Source organism: Mustela nivalis (assembly GCF_964662115.1).
Source record: "Mustela nivalis genome assembly, chromosome: 11".
Taxonomy (NCBI): Eukaryota; Metazoa; Chordata; class Mammalia; order Carnivora; family Mustelidae; genus Mustela; species Mustela nivalis.
Window position 1 is genome coordinate 74,272,168 of NC_139030.1, and position 21,964 is coordinate 74,294,131.

Consider the following 21,964-nt stretch of genomic DNA (forward strand, 5'->3'; position numbering starts at 1 on the left):
CTTCATTCCCTGGTCCCTCCTCGCTGCTCTGTGCTGCCTTACCGTGGAAGGATCATTACAGCGATGATGGTGTTTAATTGAGCACCTACTACCTACTGTGAAGTTTATCTATTTAAGACTCAGGGCTGCCATGACAAGAGTCATCAAGATCCTTTTGACAAGAGTACACTGAGCATCAGAGACATCTGGGCTCTAGACCAGGGTCACAAGCGGCCAAGCTGGGATATGAGGCTAGACTCTTAACTTCCTCCCTGAGCTATCTACGCTCTTCCCCTCCCTGAATGGAGCTGGTCCCCAGACTCCCTCTCTACCTGCTGCCCTGAGAGCATCCCTCGGACTCTGGGGCCACTGCCCAGATGGGACTTGGCAGCAAGAGGCTGCAAGATGGGCCAGGCCCCTGAGGGGTAGACCTCCAGTCCCTGGCCTCTGCCTGGACACTCTGCCAGGGTTCAGTGCTGCGGCAGGACATAGAGGGGGTGCTCTCATATGCACTAGGTCCTCCACCTCTCACAACGAGCCTAGGAGAAATCCATTATGATGATGATATGATTCCCATTTCACAGATGAAGAAAATGAGGCCCAGAGAGCTTAAGTAACCAGGCCAACATGATCTTGCCAGCCAGTGGCAGAGCCTATGTCTGAACTGGGCAGCCCAGCTGCGAGGGCTACCTGCACGCTTATCCCTGTCCTGTGAGGCCCCAAGCTGGCACTGAGTATCTGGTCTCCCTTCCCGCCCCTCTGGAGGTCCAGCCATACTGGACATTATTTGTAGGGCTCGGCTGTCAAGCCAGTAGCTGCCATCTGAATAGACAGCCCAGGTCCGGCGTTCCTGACGGGGTGAGTCTGGGGCACGTGAATCTGGGGACTGTGGGTGTCTCCTAGTGGGGAGGCGTGTAGTCACAGAGAACAGCCCCCCAGGGCCACGCCTTTAAGCTCACTTCCCCAGGGTCTGGTGGAAGGAGGCGAAACGTATGGGAAGGCCTCGAGAAGGAGTGGTGTGTGAGGTGGGGCTGAGAGCTGGCTCGGGGTTCCACAGACAGGGTGAGGGGAGGTGGTGAGAGCCTAGCGCAGGGGGGGATGTTGCTGGCAGGACTCCTCCTCCGGCTGTTCTGTGACGAGCCGGTCCACGAGGAGCAGCACAGCAGGATGCGAGCACCATGGTGGCAGGGGTCTTACTCTTGTTGTGGGGGTAGAACTTGTCCTCAGAACCGTCCTTGCCCTTCTTCATTATCAGCTTCCCAGACTCAACATCGACTTTGAGCTGCAGTTTCTGAGGGATCCCCAGAGACTCCGACTTGACCTGCAAGAAGAGCGGGGTGGGGAGATGTGGTCATCCTCGCTGTGCGCGGGCTCCGGGGTCCAGCCCGGGAGTCCCCTGCCTGTGTGGCTGGGCGGCCCCTGGCCAGTCCAGCCCTGGCATCCCAGGTGGTGCCATCGGACTTCAACCTCTGAGCATCCCTCACCCCAGAGCCCAAGTCCACGTTTCTATAGGCAGCCCCCCGAGAACCACGAAACTGTGCAAAAGACCCCGGCTATACCTAGTACACCCATCGCCTGTTCTGCCAACGGGTTTGGAGCAGGGAGCAGGTGAACTACTGGAGAATAAGTCAGTCTCACCTCCATGTGACAACACTCATTCATCTGATGTGCCGTCGACTTCCCAGAAAGGATGTTGGTAACAGATTTGAGCTCCTAGGCATTGTTACAACTAACCACTGAACGTTTACTGATAATAATTAGGAAAAAGACAATTGTCTAGCAGGCACACTCAGAAGCTGAAGACATAAATATAGAATTATCATCAGGGCCAGAAAGGCCTTTGGGTGGGGGGCATCTTGTCCTGTGTTTCTGAATGTGGGACCAGGGCTAGGCTGCCTACCTACACCAGGATCTCTGTGGATTATTAAGAAAAACAAATTTCTGGGCCTGAGCTAGGAGGTTCTAACTCAGTCACTCTCAGGGAATTCATGGGAATTATATATTTTTCCGACTTCTCCCTTGAGGCACTACTTTGCAGCTAGTTTCAGTGTGGGGGGCGGTGAGGGGGTGCTGTCTGATGTCACTCACTGCACCCATTTGGAGAAGGACACAGTGTGCAGCATCTTGGGCTGAGAAGGCCTTCTCTGGGGAGCCTCTCCTGAAGGTTGCACAGACCTGTCTGGGTGCCCATTCTCCACCGGTGGCTCTGCCAGCCACTACCCTCAGTGTTGGGCTCCTTGCCCTTGGATAGCTGAGCCAAGATCTGTCCTTCCACAGGGACAAGAATGGTCCCCAGCCTCCAACTGTGGAACACAAGGACACAGCCACTTACCTCAAAGGTGACTGGAGGGATGAGGGAACGCCGGTGGGGAGACTCGGCTCCTTCGTGGAGCAAGGCCTTGACCTGTGGATGTAAACACACAGGGCCCTTCAGGCAGGGAGGGGCAGGGAAGGCAGATTCCTTTGGAGGACAGGGTCAAAGGGAGCCTACAGCCTGTACCCTTGGGCATTGTCTAAGTAAAGAGAGGGCCAAAAAGAAGCCAAGAGAAGCTGCAGGATCCCTCAGTACCTTATCTTCAATGGAGGACAGTAGACTTGTCAGTTGGCTGAGCTTGGCTACCATGTTGACTGGACTGGCCTCACCAGGCACCTGAGGAAAAGGACAAGTAAGGACAGCAGTCACAGAGTGTCAGCCACGGACAGGCGCTCCGCTGGGCCCTTTCCACACTCCAGCTCATTTCGCCCTCTCCGTACTATGATAATTCCCCTTTGCAGACAAGGAAATCAGAGCTACCTATAATCACCTCAAGATTATAATGGCCAAAAAGCAAACCTTCATTTCATCTCCCCTCTTAAACCTGCTTCTCCAACTGCTGCATACCTCATCCACTCAGGTGCTTAAACAAAATTCTAGGATTGGCCTTGATCATGACCTTTGCTCCCCCTTACCTCAATTCCAGTGCTGCTTCTCCTCTACTTCTAAAATACAGCCGTCTCACTGCTGGAACCCACCACTGGGAGAAAATTATCCATGCTCCTTGCCCTGCCCTCTAAGACTCTGTATGATAACCCGTCATCCCCAGCCACTCCCATCCTCACCTTTGACCTGCCTGTGGCCTTGACCTTATACTCCCAGAGGAGTTCCCAGAGACACGGAGGTCACCTGGGGAGACCACACTAGCAAAAGTAGCCATGAGGGCATCTCTGTCAAACCATCCTGCTTTGTTTCTTATCAGTCACCTTGGTCATGCATTTGTTCATTGCGCCTTCCCTGCTGGAACATGAGCCCTGTGAGAACTGGGACTGTGAGGATGGTGTTCAGTGCTGTGATCTGGGTGCTCGGAACAGCGCCTGGCCAAGAAGGTGCTCGGTCAAGTTCAACCCACACAGGAGTCCCAGAGAGCCGAAGTTACTCATCTGAGGACACATTGCTAGTGAAAGGCAGAGCAGGACTTGAATCCGTGACTGTCTGGAGACCCGGTCCACAGTCTCAAGCATCTACTCCCAGAACCAATGTTTACAAAGCATCTACTCTGTGACAGGTGAGTGGTCACACATGTGGAATTAAGGACACCATCCCTGCCTTTCAGAAGTTGGAGGATAAAATCAGACATGTGTATGGAACAGAATGAGGGTTATCACCAACCCTGTGAAGTCCCTTTATCCCAGCCCTTGCTTAGAAAATCAGCCAGGCTACGCTTGCTTCTGACCTCAAATTTCCACGCCTTCCCCCACCACTTGAAAGTACTACAGGTACCAGCCCCACCGGCTACCATGACCACCCCCAACCACCACCCATCACCCCTTGAAACTGTCCTAGCTTCATCAACACTTCAAACACATCAGATTTGCCAACACTTTCTCCGATTATTTTGGTTTTGCCCTGCTGCTCAACAAAGCTCACAATCAGCCTGTGCTTATTATCATCGCTTATCATCCATGAGTGAAAAGCCTCGAGGTATGGAAAGGAAGGAGATATGGAACGGAGGGAGAGACATGGGTTGGGGGGGTGGGGGGTGGAACAGACTGGCTGGTCAGCCGTGGGGCAATTCAGGATTCCTTTGCTTTGGGTGTTTTTTCTCATAAAGAATTGAAGAGATCATAGATTCAGCCGCTTCTTTTCCCTCTCAGACACTTGGATTAGTGACCCACTTGCCACCTGGGGCAGTCACCCTACAGTTCGAGGCTGGTATCTTGCCCTCTCTTCTGAGTCTGTGTCTTATTATTAACCAAGTGTAAATGAAGTTATTGACAAACAGAGAGCCTGTTCTTGAAACAAAAGTTATTAACATGATGGTGAAGCTTTGCCTGCCGGTCTGTCTCCCGGTGGGAAGAACATACAGAACAGGATGTGTTCTTCCATGACGCCAAGCACGTTTTAAATGCATCCACTCATCTAATCCTCGTGGGAACATTCTTCTAATCCTTGCTTTTCGGAGGGGAAACTGAGTCAGAGTGGTGCGTCAACGTGTCCAATGTCACACAGCTACTGGAGACCTGAGACGTGAATGTAAATGTAGCCCCGGGTTCTCAGCTGATGGCAATTTTGCCCACCAAAGGGCATTTGACAATGTCTGGAGACATTTCGGGTTGTCACAGCTGAGGGGATGCTAGTGGCATCAAGCCAGTAGAGACAAGGAGGTGTTAACATGCTACGACGCACAGGATAGTCCCCCACCACCAAGAATAATCTGGCCCCAAATGTTACTCAGGTCAAGGCTGAGGACATAATTCACAGCTTAGCCTAGAAGTGAGCGAACTGGCCTGAATGTATGATACCTGGGAGTTCCCATAACCGGTCCAGTTATTTTACTTCGGTTTTTAGTCGCCCTTTGAAAGGGAGGATGTGGGTTCCAAGGTTAACGACTCTTTCTCACATGGGGCAGAGCCATGTCTCCCAGCCCTTGAGGTCCGCAGTCATGGTTGATAATGTTGCATTTGCCCCTCCCATCCGTTCTCAAATTCTACACGGGGGCCCGGGGCCCCAGCCGGTATTGCCAACCAGAGGGGAAGGGCCACATGTCAGTGGAGTAGGGCAGTCAGTTGCCTCATACAAGCGATTTCAGTCACTCTTTCACAGAACCCTGCAGTGGCAGACACGCTCTGCCCATTCCACAGATGCGGAAAACAAGCACCAGTGGGGGGGTGGGGCCATTACTGCACTCAGCTGTTTCTCATCTTGAGGACAGTGTTCCTTCCTCGACCTCAGGCAGCCTTCCCACTTCCTCCTCTACCTGTGAATTTCCGAAGGCATCGAGAATGACCTCTCTGCGTTTTTTTTTTTTTTTTTTATGAGTCAGGGTCTCGTAAGGGAGAGTGGGAACGAGAACCCTTTCTCTCGGTCCATGTCTGATACCACCTTGTCCCTGCTCGGTCTTGTCACTGAAAGTAAACACCAGATGGCGGGTTGGCTTAACTCTCTGGGGGCCTCACCCTCTTCTGATCTGTTTCAAAGATGTGGGTGTGTGGTCTTCTGTTCAAACTATTTAAATGTTAGTGTCTGGCAGGGCCCCTGATTTGCTTAGATTTGCTTTTACTTTCCCAGAAATTAACGTCTCATCGTTCACTTCAAGGAAAGCAAAATTACCTTCCCAATTTCTGGGTGAATTTTTAAGTTCACAATAGCACATAGACCTTTTCTCAGTTAAAAAATCTCTAGCAAACAGTCCGGTCAAGGCTGAAGTCCCCCTCGGCCTAGCCTCTTCTCCCTCATCCTATCCCTCCACGTGGTGACCAGAGGAGCCCTTTGGGTTCCAATCTTTCTGGTCCGATGTCCACACATGTATCATTTATGGACTATTCTGCCATTTGCTTTTTTCTGCCCCCCAGTATGCCTTGGGGAATCTGTCCACATCAGTGTGCCCACCTTAGAACAGAATTCTGGGGCATACTTTAACCAATTCCACATTTGGGTGGTTTCCAAGGTTTTTTGTGTTTTTAGAGACAAAGCCACAATAAACATCTCTGCCCAGTAGACAGCTGTCTACATATAGAACTGCTTGCTTGAAGGATGTGTGCGCTTAACATTGCCACTGCAGGTGGACAAATGGCTTCTCAGAAAATCCCCCTTTTTAAATTCACTCCCAGCCACAGAGCAGAGTGGTGACCCTATGTGAGTCCCTGACCCCAGAACCCCGAGTCATAAGGTTGAACTTCTTTTCATGTATATATATTGGTCATTCCTATCCCTCTTCAGTAACACAGCCTTTCTTTATAACCTCTCCACATTTTAAAACTTGGGTTTTTCCTTCATTATTTGGAGGAGGTTTTGTTTTTGTTAACATCTAAATCCTTTGTCCCTTATATCTGTTGCATGTACTCTCTCTGGAGATATGGCTTTTGCTTTTTTTTTTTTTTAACCTCTCCTGGTGACAACCTCTGGATGCACACAGCTTTGCTCAGTGGATGACTTGGCCTTGGCCCCTGCCAGACTGTGAGCCTTTTGGGGGAGGGGCAGGGAGCACTTTCGCCCTGCTCTTTTTGGGGCAAGAGGCAGGATCAAGCATTTAGGCACCTCACATTCTCCTTTCCCAATAGTTTCCCAGGAGCAGTGATTTTTTAAAAAGGCCCTTCCCGGCTTCCCTATTTAGCACCTACTAGTTTCTGCTGATGGGTGCGTAATTTGAATTTTTTTTCCTTAAATCAAAATCAGGCAGCGGGGAAATGCCTTATCGGAGGAACAGAGTTTTGAGACTCCCAGCCCCCCTCCCCATGTTCTGGTGGTCTAGCCAACTCCGGGCAGGAGAGCACAGCAGAGGTGGGGGCTCCCTTCTGAGCCCTCGAGACTCCTGCTACCTTATCCCCCACCCCTCGCCCCCACCCCGGGTTTATCAGTCTCGTCTTTTCAACCCCGAAGCCTTTACCTGAGGCCGTGGACGGAGGCCTGGGGAGAGCTGCTGGTCAAACAACCTTTGCAGAGACTCCAAGGAGGGGAGGGTCCGGAGGACTTCGCTGGGAGCAGGGGACAAGGTGAAGGTCAAGGATTAGTCAGGACCCAGATGAGGCATCACAGGCTTTAGCTGGAGGCACGGTCACACCCAATCTGGCAAAGGCAGAGATCCTTCCCAGAAGGACAAGCCCAGGCAAAGATCCCAGGCCTGCCAGTGCTGGCCCACCCCCACCCCAGCCCCCCACTTCTTCCCATCCCCCACCCTGGGCCGAACTGAAGTCGTGATGCGTAGACCTGATTTACCTCTGGTTAGCCAGACTCGGAGCCTGCAAGTAATTGGAATCTAGAGTCACGAAACTACTTTGAAATCACTGAGTAAGCCATGGTTCCCGACCTTCGGTGTTTATAAGAATCGCAAACACTTCGGAGTGTTAAAAATGCAAATTTCTGGGCCCCAACCAGATTTGGTCTGGAATCTGCATTTTAAATGTGTGCCCCAGGGGCTTCCTGTGCCGGTGTTCTGAGCATTCTGGTTCAAATCCCCTGCTCACTACTGAGGTGGACACCTGGAGAGATTTTTCAATGTCTAATTCATCCACGACTCCTACACCAGAGCTACCCATTCTTCGTTCCCTTCATATTGGTTTATGCTAGGCAGCAGACAATTTTGAGTTCTATTTCTCACTTAGGATTTCACCCAAAACTTCATGTATTTACCTGCTTAACATTCTGTTGGTTTCCAAATATTCAACTGAGAAAATGTGCCAAAATGAATTGCTAGATACCTGGGTTATTTTGAGATCTTGTTGATTACAAATAAAGACTGCTCTGAACAGATTGTCCCTACAGCTTTTCTTATTTTCAATTACAATTTTATGATGAGTGATGGTGTCCAATCACGGGCCTCAGGTACTGTCTGTCTGAGCCTACTTATTTGAGGTAATGTCTGACTTCTTTCTGTGATCTTCTCCTTTCTCTTTTAGTGGGTGTAACAGTGCATTTCAGTATTGATACATTGACAGAATGTCTTTAATTTATTGTCTTTAAACATTTTTCTACATGGTTGGTTTCTACTATATTTCTCTTTGTATACACTGCTTGTGTCCTTTGTCACTGTCCTGTTGGAAATTTTGTTAGAATTTTTAGACATTGGTATAAACTCAGCACACCGCTTTGCTTTATATTTAATCTAGATGTTGTAAGGATTTTTTCCCCCCATTCTGTTATTGTCATCCTAGGCAGGCTGGATCTCATTGTACAATACCTGGTACCTAGGGGTGCCTGGGTGGCTCAGTGGGTTAAAATACCTGGTACCTTTTTATTGTTCAATTTTTCATCTTTTCCTTGGTAATTCTTTGCTTACCTTTGTTAAGGATGTATCATCAGCAATTATTTGCTCATTTTACGTTGGTTTCTCACTTGCTTTTTTAGAGTTATATATGGCTTTTTCTTGTTGATATTATACATTCATTCTTAATTTCTCATCTAGAATTTTTTTATATATATGTAGTGGAATTAAGTTCATCTCTCTCTGTCTTGCTATTCAATCCCACTCAACAGTGCTCACTCTTTTTTCCATCATTCCTTGGGTTAGTCCATTGCATAAGCTCTTCTTGAGTATGGAAGAATTTGTTTTTAGGCTCTATATCATTCATTTAACCAAAAATCCAGAGCTCCCAGCATGCACCAGGCATGTCACAGATTTCAGATTTAGGATGTCTCACAGCTTGGGGGCTGGGGGGATGGTGTTACAGCCTTCCGACTTTGAAGGAGGTCACACAAGGCTTTCCTTTGGGGACCAAGGATGGGGGGCAGGGAGCTGACTTGCGGGGGGGGGGGGCAAACTGGGTTTTGGGTTTCCCCACCCCTTCCGCCAGAGCTCCAGCATCCGTGCACAGTGACACTCCCTTTAAACTATCATTGTCAGAAAAGAATTCTGGGTTAAAAACAAAAAACCAAAATTCCAAGGCACTAATTCAGAATATACTTTAACATCAAATAGATCTCCCTCACTGTTTTCCTTTTTCAAAATGTTATCTTAAAAACACAAATAGACATACAGAAGCTGAATCCTTAGGGCTTTCTAACAGTGACGCTGGTTTTCTTTGTATTTTTAAGCTTTGTAAACGTTTGAGAAAACTGACTGGCTCCCAGATGTGTCTGGGGGTGTTGGTTAGGGTCAGAATGACAAGTGACACATTGTGACTTCAGCTGGAAGGCTTCAGAAGAACTGGCCTTGTCATACAGAAAGGATTTGTCGGTGGACGTGGAAACCATGAGCAGGGTTCCTGGAAAACCTGTCCAGTATCAGGTCATCAGCTCAAAGGAAGCCAGGGGACCAAGACTGAGAAGGCTGTGGTCCTGGGGTAGGTCACACCCCAGAGACAGCTCATTAGGGGCTCAGACCCACTGTCCCAGCCTTCTCAGAGTGAGCATCCCGTCTCTGCCCTATTCTCAGCAAGTTGGCTCATTTCCCCAAGCTTCCCATTTCAGTATCCAGCCAGAACATCCAGCACGCCCCAACCCAGAACTCCAGACTCAGAAGGACTGCTCTGACTAGATGTGGTTTTCTTAACTTTTGCCTTCTCTAGTCTTTGCTTCCTTTTCTCATCTTTCTTTGGCAAAAAATTTCCACACAGTGTGAAATGAGGTGACAAAGGGCATCTCTTTTTCTTTTGTTCAAATGTTTAATGGAGTGACTGTATTATTTCCCTACCAGGTGTAACTGGTTTTACATTGACATCTACTACATTAGTAAGAAGGTACCCTTCTATCCTTTTTTTTTTTTTTTTCCAGGTTTTTTTAAAATTAGAAATTACTTTTTTGGGGAGGCCCATGGATGACTCGGTCAGTTAAGCATCTGACTCTTGATCTTGATCTTGACTCAAGTCATGATCTCAGGGTGTGGGATAGAGCCCCCCCCCCCCCAGGCTCTGTGCTCAGTGGGGAGTCTGCTGGAGATTCTCCCTCTCCCTCTTCCCCTCCCTCCCTTCTCTAAAAAAACAAAAATGACTTCTTTTTTCTTTTTAAATCACATATCTGTTAGGATGCCTATGCAAATGATTCTTTCATCTTTTTAAAAAAATATTTTATTTATTTATTTGACAGAGAGAGAGAGAGAGAGAGCTCACAAGTAGGCAGAGAGGCGGGAAGAGAGAGAGAGGTGGAAGCAGGCTCCCTGCTGAGCAGAGAGCCCATGCGGGGTTCGATCTCAGAACCCTGAGATCAAGACCTGAGCCAAAGGCAGAGGCTTTAACCCACTGAGCCAAACAGGTGCCTCAATTCTTTCATCTTTTAATCTACTAAATTATGGTGTTTTCTTTACATTGACTCTTCTTTGAAGTGAGTTCTTAGATAAAGCCTCTATTTTTCTTTCTTTTTTAAGAATGCTCCATGCCCAAGGTGGAGCCCAACATGAGGCTTTAACTCGCGACCCTGAGATCAAGCCCTGAGCTAAGATGAAGAGTCAGACACTTATGGGGGGTGCCTAGGTGGTTCAGTGGGTTAAAGACTCTGCCTTTGGCTCAGGTCATGATCTCAGGGTCCCGGGACCGAGCTCCGCATCGGGCTCTCTGCTCAGCAGGTAGCCTGCTTCTCCCCCCACTCTCTGCCTGCCTCTCTGCCTACTTGTGATCTCTGTCTGTCAAATAAATAAATAAATAATCTTAAAACAAAACAAAACAAAAGAGTCGGGCACTTATGGAACCATGGGGTGGTTAAGTGGGTTAAGGTCACAATCTTGCAGTCGTGGGAGCAAGCCCTGAACAGGGTTCCCTGCTCAACAGGAAGACTCTTTCCCCTTCTCCCACTCCTCCTGCCTGTGTCTGTCAAATAAATAAATAAAATATTAAAAATAAGTAAACTAAAATTGTAATTGACTTTTTTCCTATTTCTGGTTTTATTTTTACCATCCCAACCCTCCCTCCCCAGCTCTTTTCCTTGCCAGTTGTTGTTATTGTTTATTTGCTCAACAGAGATTTCTTAAAGACTGTTCTGTTCACTGCAGTATCTCCAGCCCCTGGAACAGCAGGGGGCGGCATGAATCCAGCGCACCATCTTGGTGCGTGAACACGGAATAAACAAAATGTTTCGGATACTGTGCTGGATGTGGGAACTATTAAGGCAATGAGGACACAGCCCATGATACCTTCAAGAGATTCACAGTCTGGATTTAGGTTGTGTGTTTGACTCATTATTGTCCTCCCTTTTCCATACTGGAGCATCTCAGGCTATGGCTTTTCCTCCAAACCATGCTTTGGCTGCATTACAAAGTTCTGACGACAGAGGTTTGTTTACTCTGTGCACCCCCGCCCTCCCAACCTACCCATGTAGGCTTTCCTTGTGTCAGTTCCTCCTTTAATTCAGCTGCTATTCAGGAGGCGATCTAAAAGCATCCAGGTGGTCGGGTGGTTGTGGCTAGTGTTCTTATTTGTTTCTATTTTCGTCACATCTTGTTCTGGGCACATAGAAATGAACACTTTCACTTTGGGTGTATTCATATCCAGCTGCACAGGAACCTGCTGGTTTCTTCTTTTGAAAATCACCAGCACTCTAAGAGTTCAGGGGAAAAAAATTCTTGGATCCTCATTCAAGTTAACCCCTGTGACTAGAACACTTCCACAATTTTTTTTTTTTTTTAAATCTGCAAATACTCGATGTACACCTGAGTGACACCCAGGTTCAGTTAATCCGAGGTTCTTGTCTTCTCCTTGGAGATACCTCCTTTGGAATTTATATCATCAGGCCGTGGGAATAACATTAAGTATTGTAATTTTTGAAAGAAATGGTGCTGTTTGTAATTACTTACTTTCTGAAGTCATCTTCCCTTGTGTTTTAGAAACTTTATCGGAAGAGATTTAGATGGTGCTATTTGGTTATTCTGCTAATTGGATCTTTATAAGGCTTCTCAGTACCTAGATTTAGGTCCTTTACAAGTCCAGGGAACTGTTTTCTTATCTATATTTCCCAACAATTATGCATCATTTTTTTCCTTCTTTCTTGAGAGCCCACCTGCCAAATCTTAGTTGAAGCTCTATGCCCTCTTTCCAAAAACTATCCATTTTTTTTTAGTGATACGCATTCTTCACCTGTGCTTAGTTAGCTCTCCGGTGTCTTCTATAGATACCTCTCTGACATTCTGCTCTGTTTTGTGATTTAATTTTCAGATTTGATTTGAAAGCTGTGGTTTGGTTTTTATGGGCTCCAATGAAGTAGTTATAATGCCAGTGAAGTATTTTTGTTTTGAGTTTATTCACCTATTAAAATCTTAACCAAGGGGCACCTGGTGGCTCAGTCGGTTAACCATCTGACTTTTGGCTTCAGCTCAGGTCATGATCTCAGGAGTCATGAAATCGAGCCCTGCACTGCCTCTGTGCTGGGTGAGGAGCCTGTCTGGGATTCTCTCTCTCCCTCGGCTCCCCATCCCTGTTGCATGCCAGAGCGCTGTCAGGAAAAAAATAATCTTAATCCCACTCTCATTAATAGACAAAGTATTCTCTTCCACACTCGGATATTTTACTTTAGAATTCCACCTGGGATTCCTCTCATTTCTCTATTTCAAGGGTTACCAAATACTTCCAGACTCTGGGAACCTTGTTCTCTCTTTTTTTTTCCTCTGGAAAATTCTCTGTCTGGTTCTAGAAAATATAACTCAGGTCCCAAATCTTGGTTAAGCCTTTGTGCTGCAGACATTCAGACACACATAACTGGCGTGACATTTGACAGGGGAGGCTCTTGAACTGTTTCTCACTCCTCAGTTCTCTGTGACCTTCCCAACTGGGGACATTCTTGTTGGACCAGGTGGTCTGAGTGGATGGACCCAGTAACCTCTTCCAGCTCCTTCTCCTGCACCCCACGTCAAAACGTCCAGCCTGGACCCCATCTCCTTTCTCTTTCCCTCTGTGGTGACCTCACCCCACTTGTCTCTCAGCTTAAAGTGCGAACTGCAGGCTGATGAGTCCCAAATGGAGACCCAGGCTTGAGGTCTTGGGGGCTCAAAAGTTCTAGCATAACTTCGCGGTTGGTGGTTCAGTTGCTGGGTTGCTTCAGAGCTCAGACAAAGACCTCCCCCAGCTCCACGCCTTCCCCCTTGACCTCTTGTTTTTTAGTAACTGGCATCATCACCCACTCGGCTGCTTTCACCAAAACCCAGGGTTCACCCTTCATTCCTCTTCCCCAGACCCTATATCCACACAGGCAGTGAGTATGGCCACTCTACCACCCACACATATGCCAGGTCACACCACACTCAGTGCCTGCATGTCCACACGCCCTTGGGTCATCACATTTAACTAAGATCTATCAGCCACTCTCCTGTGTCAGGCATTGTCCTCCACCCCGGGACTCAGCAGGAAGCAGAACAGACATAGATCCCTGCCTTCCCTGCTCACGAGCTGCCCACATGTCACAAGTCCCAATTTTGGAACTGCTCTCCCTGCATTGGATCAGCCTCCTGAAATCCATGCTCCACTGCCAGCTTGGATCATGGCACGATTGTCTAAAATCTCTAGAGTCTCATGAGGTATACATGTGGTGGCTCCTGCTTGACATTGCCAGATAAAACATGGGACACCTAGCTGAATTTGAATTTCAGATAAAGATGGATCATCTACTAGTATAAGTATATCCCAGCTGCACATGGGATATACTTATCCTAAAAAAAAAAAACCTTTTTGTGATTTATCTAAAACTCAGACTGAACTAAAATTCATCCTGGGTCTGGCCCACTCTATGCCTGCCTCTCCTCAGCCTCTGCTCCTAACACTTTCCTTCCCTTAGTATGCTCCAGCCACACAGACTTTCTCTTCTTTGCAGGCTGGCCTCATTCCTGCTTCAGGACCTTTCTTCTTGACATCTGTCTGCTACAGTGCTAGATGGCTAGCTCCCCCTTATCCCCAGGGTCCCAGCTCCAACACCACCTCAGAGAGGCCTCCTTAACCCACAGAGACACTGGGAACCTCCCACCCAATGTCTCTGTCACTTGAGCCTGTTTCATTTTGTCATAATGTTTATTAAAATTATCTTTATTTACAGACAATCTGCTGTGGTGCCCTTCACTAAGACATCTGCTCCAACAAGGTCTAAAAGAACAGAAATCTTGTGCATTGTGTTCACGACTATATCCTAGTACCCAGCACAGAGTTCAGAGGAGGCATACCTATTTGTTAAGTAAATAACTGAAGGAATGAGTGAATGAACTGAACCCCTGTTCCAAACAAAGTAGTTTGAAAACAACAAGTTCATGGTTAGGGATTAGGAGACAGAACTGCCTCTATGTCAGATTTTCTAAAATTCCAGTCCCTAGTTAACCAAGTCTCCAAGCCTGGCTATGCTTTTGCCTATAAGGGTGAGGACAGACGGGTGTGCAGGGGACATTACAGTGTCCCTAATTCTAGCTAGAAGTTAACTCTCCCATAAATAGAGATGTGGAAGAGCAGTAAGACAAAGGAAGCTTTTCCCAGGAGCACAGAGAAGTAGGCCACTGGGGAAGCTGCTGTGTCCATAAAATAAGGTGTCCCGATCCAGTAGCACAAGTGGGGGACTGCAGAAGTACCTTGTGAGTGGGGGAGGCCAGTGGAAAGACCAGGAGGGATATTTCCTCCCAAACAAGGAAGCAGCAAAAACAGGACGTCCATCAGAACACAAATAGCTCGTTCTGTCTTCATGAAACTGTTTCTCTTAAAAAGAAAGTGCCATGTGTGTGTGTTTTCCCTCGTGATACATGATTTATAACAACAGCATCAAATGGGAAAATAGCTCTCCAAGGAAATCTCTAAAAATGATGGCTCCAGGTCCAATTGGCTGAGACCGTGTGAGCTGAAAGCCAATTCATTGAAATGAGACCTGACTGGCCAATTCGATGAGTGCTCCATTTACCAAGGAAATTATCTGTTACCAAACATACGGATTGCGCTTTTGAAGGAGGAAAGTTCAATTGGATTACTGATGATGAAAGATTTGTTTTTGGATATTAACTAAGCCAAGATGGATATGGCTGCAGAGAAACTGACAAGAGAGTTCTGAGGCTGCTGTACATTTATAATAAAACACAACACTTTATATAGTCTGAGAGAGTCTCACCCACAGAAAATGCTATTTTTCCAACCAAAATGTTGACCCTTCATTTATGATGGGATTTTTTCGGCTCCTTTGGATTTCTCTCAGATGCCTTTTGAATGGGGTTTTCTATTTTCAAGCATTTTTTTTTTTTTAATACCCTTTATTATTTATTTATTTTTTTAAGATTTTATTTATTTGAGAAAGAGAGAGCACAGCGAGAAAGAGAAAGAGAGAAACACAGTGAGAGAGGGAACACAAACAAGCCAAGTTAGAAAGGGAGAGGCAGACTCCCCACTGAGCAGGTCGCCTGATGCTGGGCTCAATCTCAGGACCCTGAGATCATGACCTAAGCCAAAGGCAGACACTTAACCAACTAAGCCACACAGGCGCCCATTTTTCAAGCATTTACAATAGCCTTCTGTCAGTTCTTCAGATAGCACTGCAGCCTTAATTTTGCCCTTTTCACAATTAAAATGTAAATAAACTTTAAGTTAATTTTAGCTTTCAATAAGGTAAAATGAAAAATTCTAAAAATCTGAAAGACATCGGAATTTCTACCAATTGGTCATTCAGTGAATTCAGCGTCAGAAAAGGAAAGTTTTGGTGCATTAGCTCGCTCTACCAAACTGCCATCACGGGCATCAGCCTCCCCGGCAGAACGTCGGCTGCCTTCAATTTATTTCCTCTTGGAGTGCTCATGGACTTGTCCAATGTGCCAGCTGCAGCAAGAAGGCAGACTTACTGCTGGATCTTGAGCAAGTGTAAAAGGGCCAGCCGTGTCCTCCTACTCACCCCCTCCTACAGCAACTGGCCTCAAATTAACTTTAGTTTAAAAAAAAAAGAAGAAGAAGAAGAAAAGAAAGCCACAGTTCGAATACCATGAAAACAAAACCTTGCAACAACCACAAAGATTTCTAAGCTCTGCCAACTGCCCAATTATTCTGAGGACATCAGAGGCATCTGGAGAGCTAGGCAGAGGGCAGGGGTCACTCTAATGAGCTGCTTCTCTCGCTGAGGCCTGTCCCCCCAACCCTCCACATCCCTGGGAGCCACCTGACCCACAGAGCCATTACCCATAAAGCTCCTTGCACAGGAGCGTGGTCAGTTTCTTCAGATGAGGGAGGCTGCTGGAGCCCGTCTTCACAAAGTCAGAATCCAGGGCAAGCTGAGTGCTTAAATAATCTTGGATGGCTTTAAGATGCTCTTCTGGAAGTCTGAAAATAAAAGAAAGAGAAACATGCCTCTTCTGTGCCTTTGGCCACAAACACCAAAGTGAAAGAAGAAATTTCATGGTCAGCGTCTCCGGCTGAGACACTGTCCTTCAGGAGAACATGGGCATGCTCCCGGATGGCGCCCCTGGTCTCACCGAGGGCTAGAGAATCAGTCCAAGCAAGGTTAAATAAAGGATGGGGGAGGGAGAATGCCTCTTCACCCACCCATAAAGTCTTTTTCCCAAGCCCATACTTAGAAGGAAGAGATACTGGCTAGAAATGCTTATCCTTTTTTTTTCTTTTCTTTTTTTAAGATTTTGTTTATTTTTTAGAAGATTTTATTTACTTATTCATTTGACAGACAGAGATCACAAGTAGGCAGAGAGGCAGGTAGAGAGAGGCGGGAAACAGGCTCCTTGCTGAGCAGGGATCCCGATGTGGGGCTTGATCCCAGGACCCTGGGATCACGACCTGAGCCGAAGGCAGAGGCTTTAACCCACTGAGCCACCCAGGTGCCCCTAAAAATGCTTATCCTTTATGAAGGAGACAAAGCAACTTAAGAAACTGTCAGCAGACTTGTTTCCCTACCTCATTTACTTCTAAAGACAGCATCTAGGGGCTGAGGGATGCTTAGTGAAGAGATGGCAAATGGCTCTAGGTCACATACCAACTCCAAAGTCATGGCCGAAGGCCACCTGGAGCTCTGTGCTGAGGACATTCTGAGCTGTCCTGGGGTCCACGGGGAAGTCTGTGTGGTGAGTGATGGGCTGGGAATATGGTAGTGGGCCCAGGTGCCCTGCCCTTGCTCTCAGGGCTCTGGCTCAGCCCCTTTGGTTCCTGGGTGGGCGAGGCACACACGGGCAGGGCAAGCTCACTGCGCACAGTGGCCCCTGGGGAGGCAGAGCCCAAGCTGGATGGCACCAGGGCTGTCTCGGAGGTCTGATGGTCCCTCTACATTCTCTTGCCATTTTTTTGTTCCAGGTAACTGTGAGTGAGTCTTTGTTCCTGTAGTGACTGCAGTCACAGTCACAGCAACTATTTCCTGGGCATAACCCTACACTTACTCTGCTAAGCACCTCATGCCCATTTCCCCTTTAATCCCCAAACTAACCGTTAGGACACAGCTGTTATGATCCTTCTTATTTCACAGACGAGCAAACTGAGCCAGAAGGTTGTAGATCTACCTGGGTAAAAAAACTATTACAAGCTTTAAAAGTCTTTGCTCTAGCCTTGACATTTAATCAAGTTGGAGCTGGAGGACACAGGTTTTTTCCCCCAGAGGATCTTTGAAAGAATGAAAAGCTCCTGCTCTCCGGACTGGAAGGGCCATTGACCATTTTGACTTCTTTAGATTGAAAACAGTTTACATGCCCATCACCTTCCTAACACTGAACGTTAATCTACATTCATTCCGGGTCTTGATGTTCTAAAAATCCAGTTTCTGCCCAAGTCTATTTCTGAAAAGGACAGAGTCGCTCCCATGGTATTAACATACGTATTTTAACAGTTCTAAAGACTATTGATTCTTAACTCTGACACCACAAGTGCTTGCTGCAGGAAGCTGTCTTTGTTAAGACGTTCATTGTAGGAGAGCGGTGACATAAAGATGTAAACTCTGTTCATCAGAGAAGCTTGATTTCCTCCAGCAGTCTTGCTGTAACTATTAACTACGACCTAACTGATTAGATGTAATCAACTTGCACAAAAGACCGGGCAGGTTATTTTACAATTAAGAAGAATAATCTAGGGGCCCCTGGGTGGCTCAGTCAGTTAAGCATTTGCCTTCAGCTCAGATCATGATCCCAGGGTCCTGGGATGGACAAACCCCTGCTCCCCTCACCCTGCCATCCCCCAAGCTTCCTGCTCAGTGGGGAGTCTGCTTCTCCCTCTGCCCCTCCCCCACTTGTGCAAGTGCATGCACATTCTCTCTTTCTCTTGCTTGCTCACTCTCTCTCTTCAAACCCAAGGCAGAATCTGGGCTTGTCAGGACCCAGAGGAGCACTGAGGACAAGCACTGTGTCGCTGCTACCCTTATCCCCGTCACCATGCTCCATTTACTTATGCCAAGCTCTGGCCAGAGGTTTTAGGAGGTTTCCACTGCCGTATATGAGATGAGGAGCCCGAATAGGGAGAGCACTCAAGCCCCCACCTGCCCCTGCCCCTCTCATGAGGCTGCACAGAGGCTTGGCTGCCGCCCCAGAGAACCCCTGTCCCTAGAGAGGAGGGATGGTGGGGAGGCAGAAGGAGGGGTCAGATGGGGCCCTAACTGAGCATCCTTGCTTATTTCCTTTGCTCGTGCTCTAGAGCACCTACCCCTGGAGAGAGGTGGAAACTCAAGGGAACTCAACAATGGGAAGAGTTGAATAAGGGTTTGTTATTTACATATGTCTATAGGGTAATCATGGCAACACACCCATGTCTTCAAAACATTGGCTGCTTAGCTATTTGATAAATAACCCAAGTATTGCAAGGAGTGTGCATAGAAAAGGACCTGGTGGGCCTAGAGAAGAATCAAAGGATATTCAAAGCAGAATTATAAAAACACCAGGTATCTTAGCAACCAGCTGGCTTGTGTATACTTTCAGGCATTTCCTTTGTATTTTGCCAAACTGGATGGTAGGAGAGAAGCCCTAAACTGGAGATGTTGCATTAACCACTCCCCCAACCCATTAGGATATTCTCGGTGTGTGTGTGTGTGTGTGTGTGTGGTGGGGGGGGGGGTTACTTTTTCTCACAAAGAAAAAACAACTTAAAAAACTTTGTAAATTTTTAATGCACGGAAGTCACTGCATACTAACTTATTAAGTCATGCAACACACATCGGGAGGGCCTACTCTGCCAGGCGACGTGCTCCTGCTCACGGAGCTCCCTTCCGGTTGCAGCCATCCCCCTGCTCCATCTCGTTTTCAGCGCCTGTGGTGTGCAAGACAACTAACACCCCTTCCGGGTGACAGTCCCATGTGCCCCTCTCAGGCCTGCTCAGAGAGAAACAGGAGTACACAGCAAGAAGCTGCCAGACCGCTGGGCATGGACCAGCAGGAGCCAGGGTGGGCCTACCTACGGGAGGAGATCCGGAGAGCTCGGGATCAGAGCGAGGAAAACCTAAAGTAGCAGAATGACCGCATCTCCCATGAAAAAAGGAGCGTGTTGCGGTGTAGACCATAGTCTATACTACACACGGAAATACTTCTCTGGCCTATTTCTGGTGACAAGGAAGGTGGCTCCCCTGGCAGAGATCCCAGAGCAGGACAGGGCTGAGTGGCAGGTACAGGCTACAGTGTAGGTCCCTCTTGGCCTCGGTTCATCTGCCTCAGGAGACCCCATGGCAGTAGAGCAATCTGTAATGGGGAAGGATGACACATGGAGTTCTCAGCAAGCCCCAGGAAGGGGATCCCAGAAGAGGCCCCTAATCACAGAGGCAAGGCCACATCTCTGCAGCCAAGAACTCTAGGTCATGCCAGAAACCAGCTCCTGCCAGGCAGAGCAGCTGAGCCAAGCACCCTATGCCCAGGCAGCAGAGGGGTGACCCGGGGCTCCTCAGAGCTAACGTTTGTTGCCCGGGAGCAGGTGGGCAGGTGCTCCAGAACAAGCTGTCCTAGCAAGGAGGTGGCATGCTTGGGAGCGAGCACAGAGGGAGCTGCCCAGGGGTCGTGGCACTGAAGGTCGGCCTTGGAGAGGCCCGCCAGGTGGGAACTCACCCACTGGTGTCCATGCTCTGCAGCCGCTGGAACAGTGTTTCTGAAAGGCTTGGCTTGCTGACCTCGGTGGCTCTCATATTCTCGCTGGAGAGAGGGACGTCTTTGGTCTCACACGGCCCAGCAAATAAAGGGATGTTCCTTGGTGGCAGCTCGGGTGGAGACAGGACACCTTCTACCCAAGGGAAGAGCAATGATGCCATTTGGTCCAAGCACTAGCTTCTCTCAGTAACCCCCACCTACCGAGGGTTCCCTGGTGGAGAGACCCCTCCCCAACCTGCAAGGTCCATCCAGGCCACTGTGCCCAGTCACAGACCCTGTCTGTGCCTGCGCTGTCCCTCACGTCTGCTCTCCTTGACCAGATGGGAAGCCGGCTGAAGGCAGGAACCTCATCTTAGTGGTCTTTGGCCCTGGGGTTTTGTTTGTCCCATGGAGGGGCTCAGAAAACACAGGCCAGCTGGGCTGTTGGCCTTGGACAGGTGGAGTCAGTGGCCCCAGAAGGATGTCCAGCTTTCAGGTTGATGCAGAGGCCCTGGAGGAGGCAGAGGCCCAGTTCCTGAGATGGGGGAGCAAGGGTGGGGAGCAGGCAGGCCGCAACCACGCTGTCCCCTCTCTCCCACCCTGGCCTCCCTTTCCTCTGCTTTCCCTCCATCCTCTGCTGCTCCTTCTCTCCCCGCCAGACCCTAGGAGACAAATAAAGGAAAATGAGGGGCCCCCCTTCACGCAGAGAACTGAAATAGAAAACAAACAACTTGAATTCGGCCCTGGAGAAGGGACTCCTGCCCGCTTGCCTTCAGACTTCTGTCCTGCACACATGACCAGTGGGCAAGGGTGCTGAGCCTCTTGGGTCCACGACCTCCTGCCCCAGCCTCTTGATACCCCAAATGGCCATGCCAGGGCCCCCACCACAGGGCCGCCTGGGGACGTCCTCTTTAGAGGACAAGCTCTTCACATCTTCCCCTGGCCTGAGGTTCTTGGGATAGTGTGAGTGTGTTTTGAGCGCTGTGGGGGCCAGCAGTGCCTTGAGAAGACATGAGCCAAATCAGACCCCTTGAACCAAGGGGCAGGGTGGGGGGTGACAGTCACACTGGTCGAATTAAAGCCGACAGCAGCACCTCCTTTGGGGAAGTGGAGCCAGTAGTCACAAGACTGGGCTTCTCTTCCCAGCCCTTAGGGAAAGTTCGGGGCTTTCTCCAGATGCCTTCCAGAAAGGCAGCATAGCCAGGCCAGCAGGGGGTGAGGGAGGGGAGAGCATCTCTGCAGGACAGCTTCTCGGTACCAAGACCAAGGCTTGGGCACTTGGGGACAGCTGGGGGACAGGTGGCCACAGCACAGAGCTAGTGAGCGACCCAGGCCCCCACCGCCACACATCAGCTCTGGCTGTTTCGGAGCAGGGATGAGAAGAGGCAGGGGCTGCCTAGGTCCCTCTCAGCCTCCACGGAGCTGTGGTCCTTTTGAAACCCTCTGCCTGGCCCTCATGTCTTCCACACAGAAGCCGGGCCCTCAGCGTTCGCTCTCTGCCCAAGCAGCCGCTGGGCTTCACATCCACTCAGAAGGGGTCTCTGGGAAGGTGGGAGGAAGGTACACCGGGCTGGAGTGGCCCGCTAGGAAGGGAAGGGCAGGCACCAGCCCACGAGGCCCTCGGCGTGTCTGGGGGTGACCCTGGGGTGGGGGACCTAACTGTTTCCAGGCCCTGGGATTTAGGAGGAGCCCTGACCAGGTGAGGGGCTCAGTTACATATCTCAGGGTTTCTGTTAGGAAGGGAACTTCTGAAGGGAGAAGGCCACCATCAAGGTGGGGGGTCTGGCTATCGTACTCTCCTCTGCTGGCCTCTTGTTTAGTTGCTCTGTGGCCCCCACTGTTTTAAGGAGAGGCTTGACCCTCACATCCTTTCTAGGGGGCTCTCTTCCCCTTCCAGTTAGGTACAAGCATTTCCTCCTTCATTCTCTTTACAGTGAAATGCAGCTAATGACTTTGGTGAGGACATAGCCGCATTTATTGAGCGCTTCTTGTGTGTGAGGCTCTGGGCTCTACATTCGGTGCCTCCCGGGACGAAATCTTGAGAGGTAAGTATTGTGTTTAGTGTCTCTTTAAGAGAAGTCTGTGATTCAGAGGAGTGAAGCAATTTACCT

The 21,964-nt window shown here is 48.8% G+C and overlaps 1 protein-coding gene across 2 annotated transcripts in view; it reads right to left on the reverse strand.

Annotated features, from left to right (window-relative positions):
* Nucleotides 1–21,964, reverse strand: part of INPP5D (inositol polyphosphate-5-phosphatase D) — a 115,936-nt gene that overhangs the window by 41,905 nt on the left and 52,067 nt on the right. Inside the window, exons 5-10 of one of the 2 annotated variants that reach the window (XM_082690639.1) lie at nucleotides 19,836–20,007; nucleotides 16,000–16,140; nucleotides 6,843–6,930; nucleotides 2,549–2,629; nucleotides 2,312–2,383; nucleotides 1,177–1,300 (exon numbers count right to left, since the gene is read on the reverse strand). In XM_082690639.1, the coding sequence (XP_082546765.1) occupies nucleotides 1,177–1,300; nucleotides 2,312–2,383; nucleotides 2,549–2,629; nucleotides 6,843–6,930; nucleotides 16,000–16,140; nucleotides 19,836–20,007 (678 nt within the window). The remainder of the gene's footprint in view (nucleotides 1–1,176; nucleotides 1,301–2,311; nucleotides 2,384–2,548; nucleotides 2,630–6,842; nucleotides 6,931–15,999; nucleotides 16,141–19,835; nucleotides 20,008–21,964) is intronic. The other variant, XM_082690640.1, reaches the window with a different exon arrangement.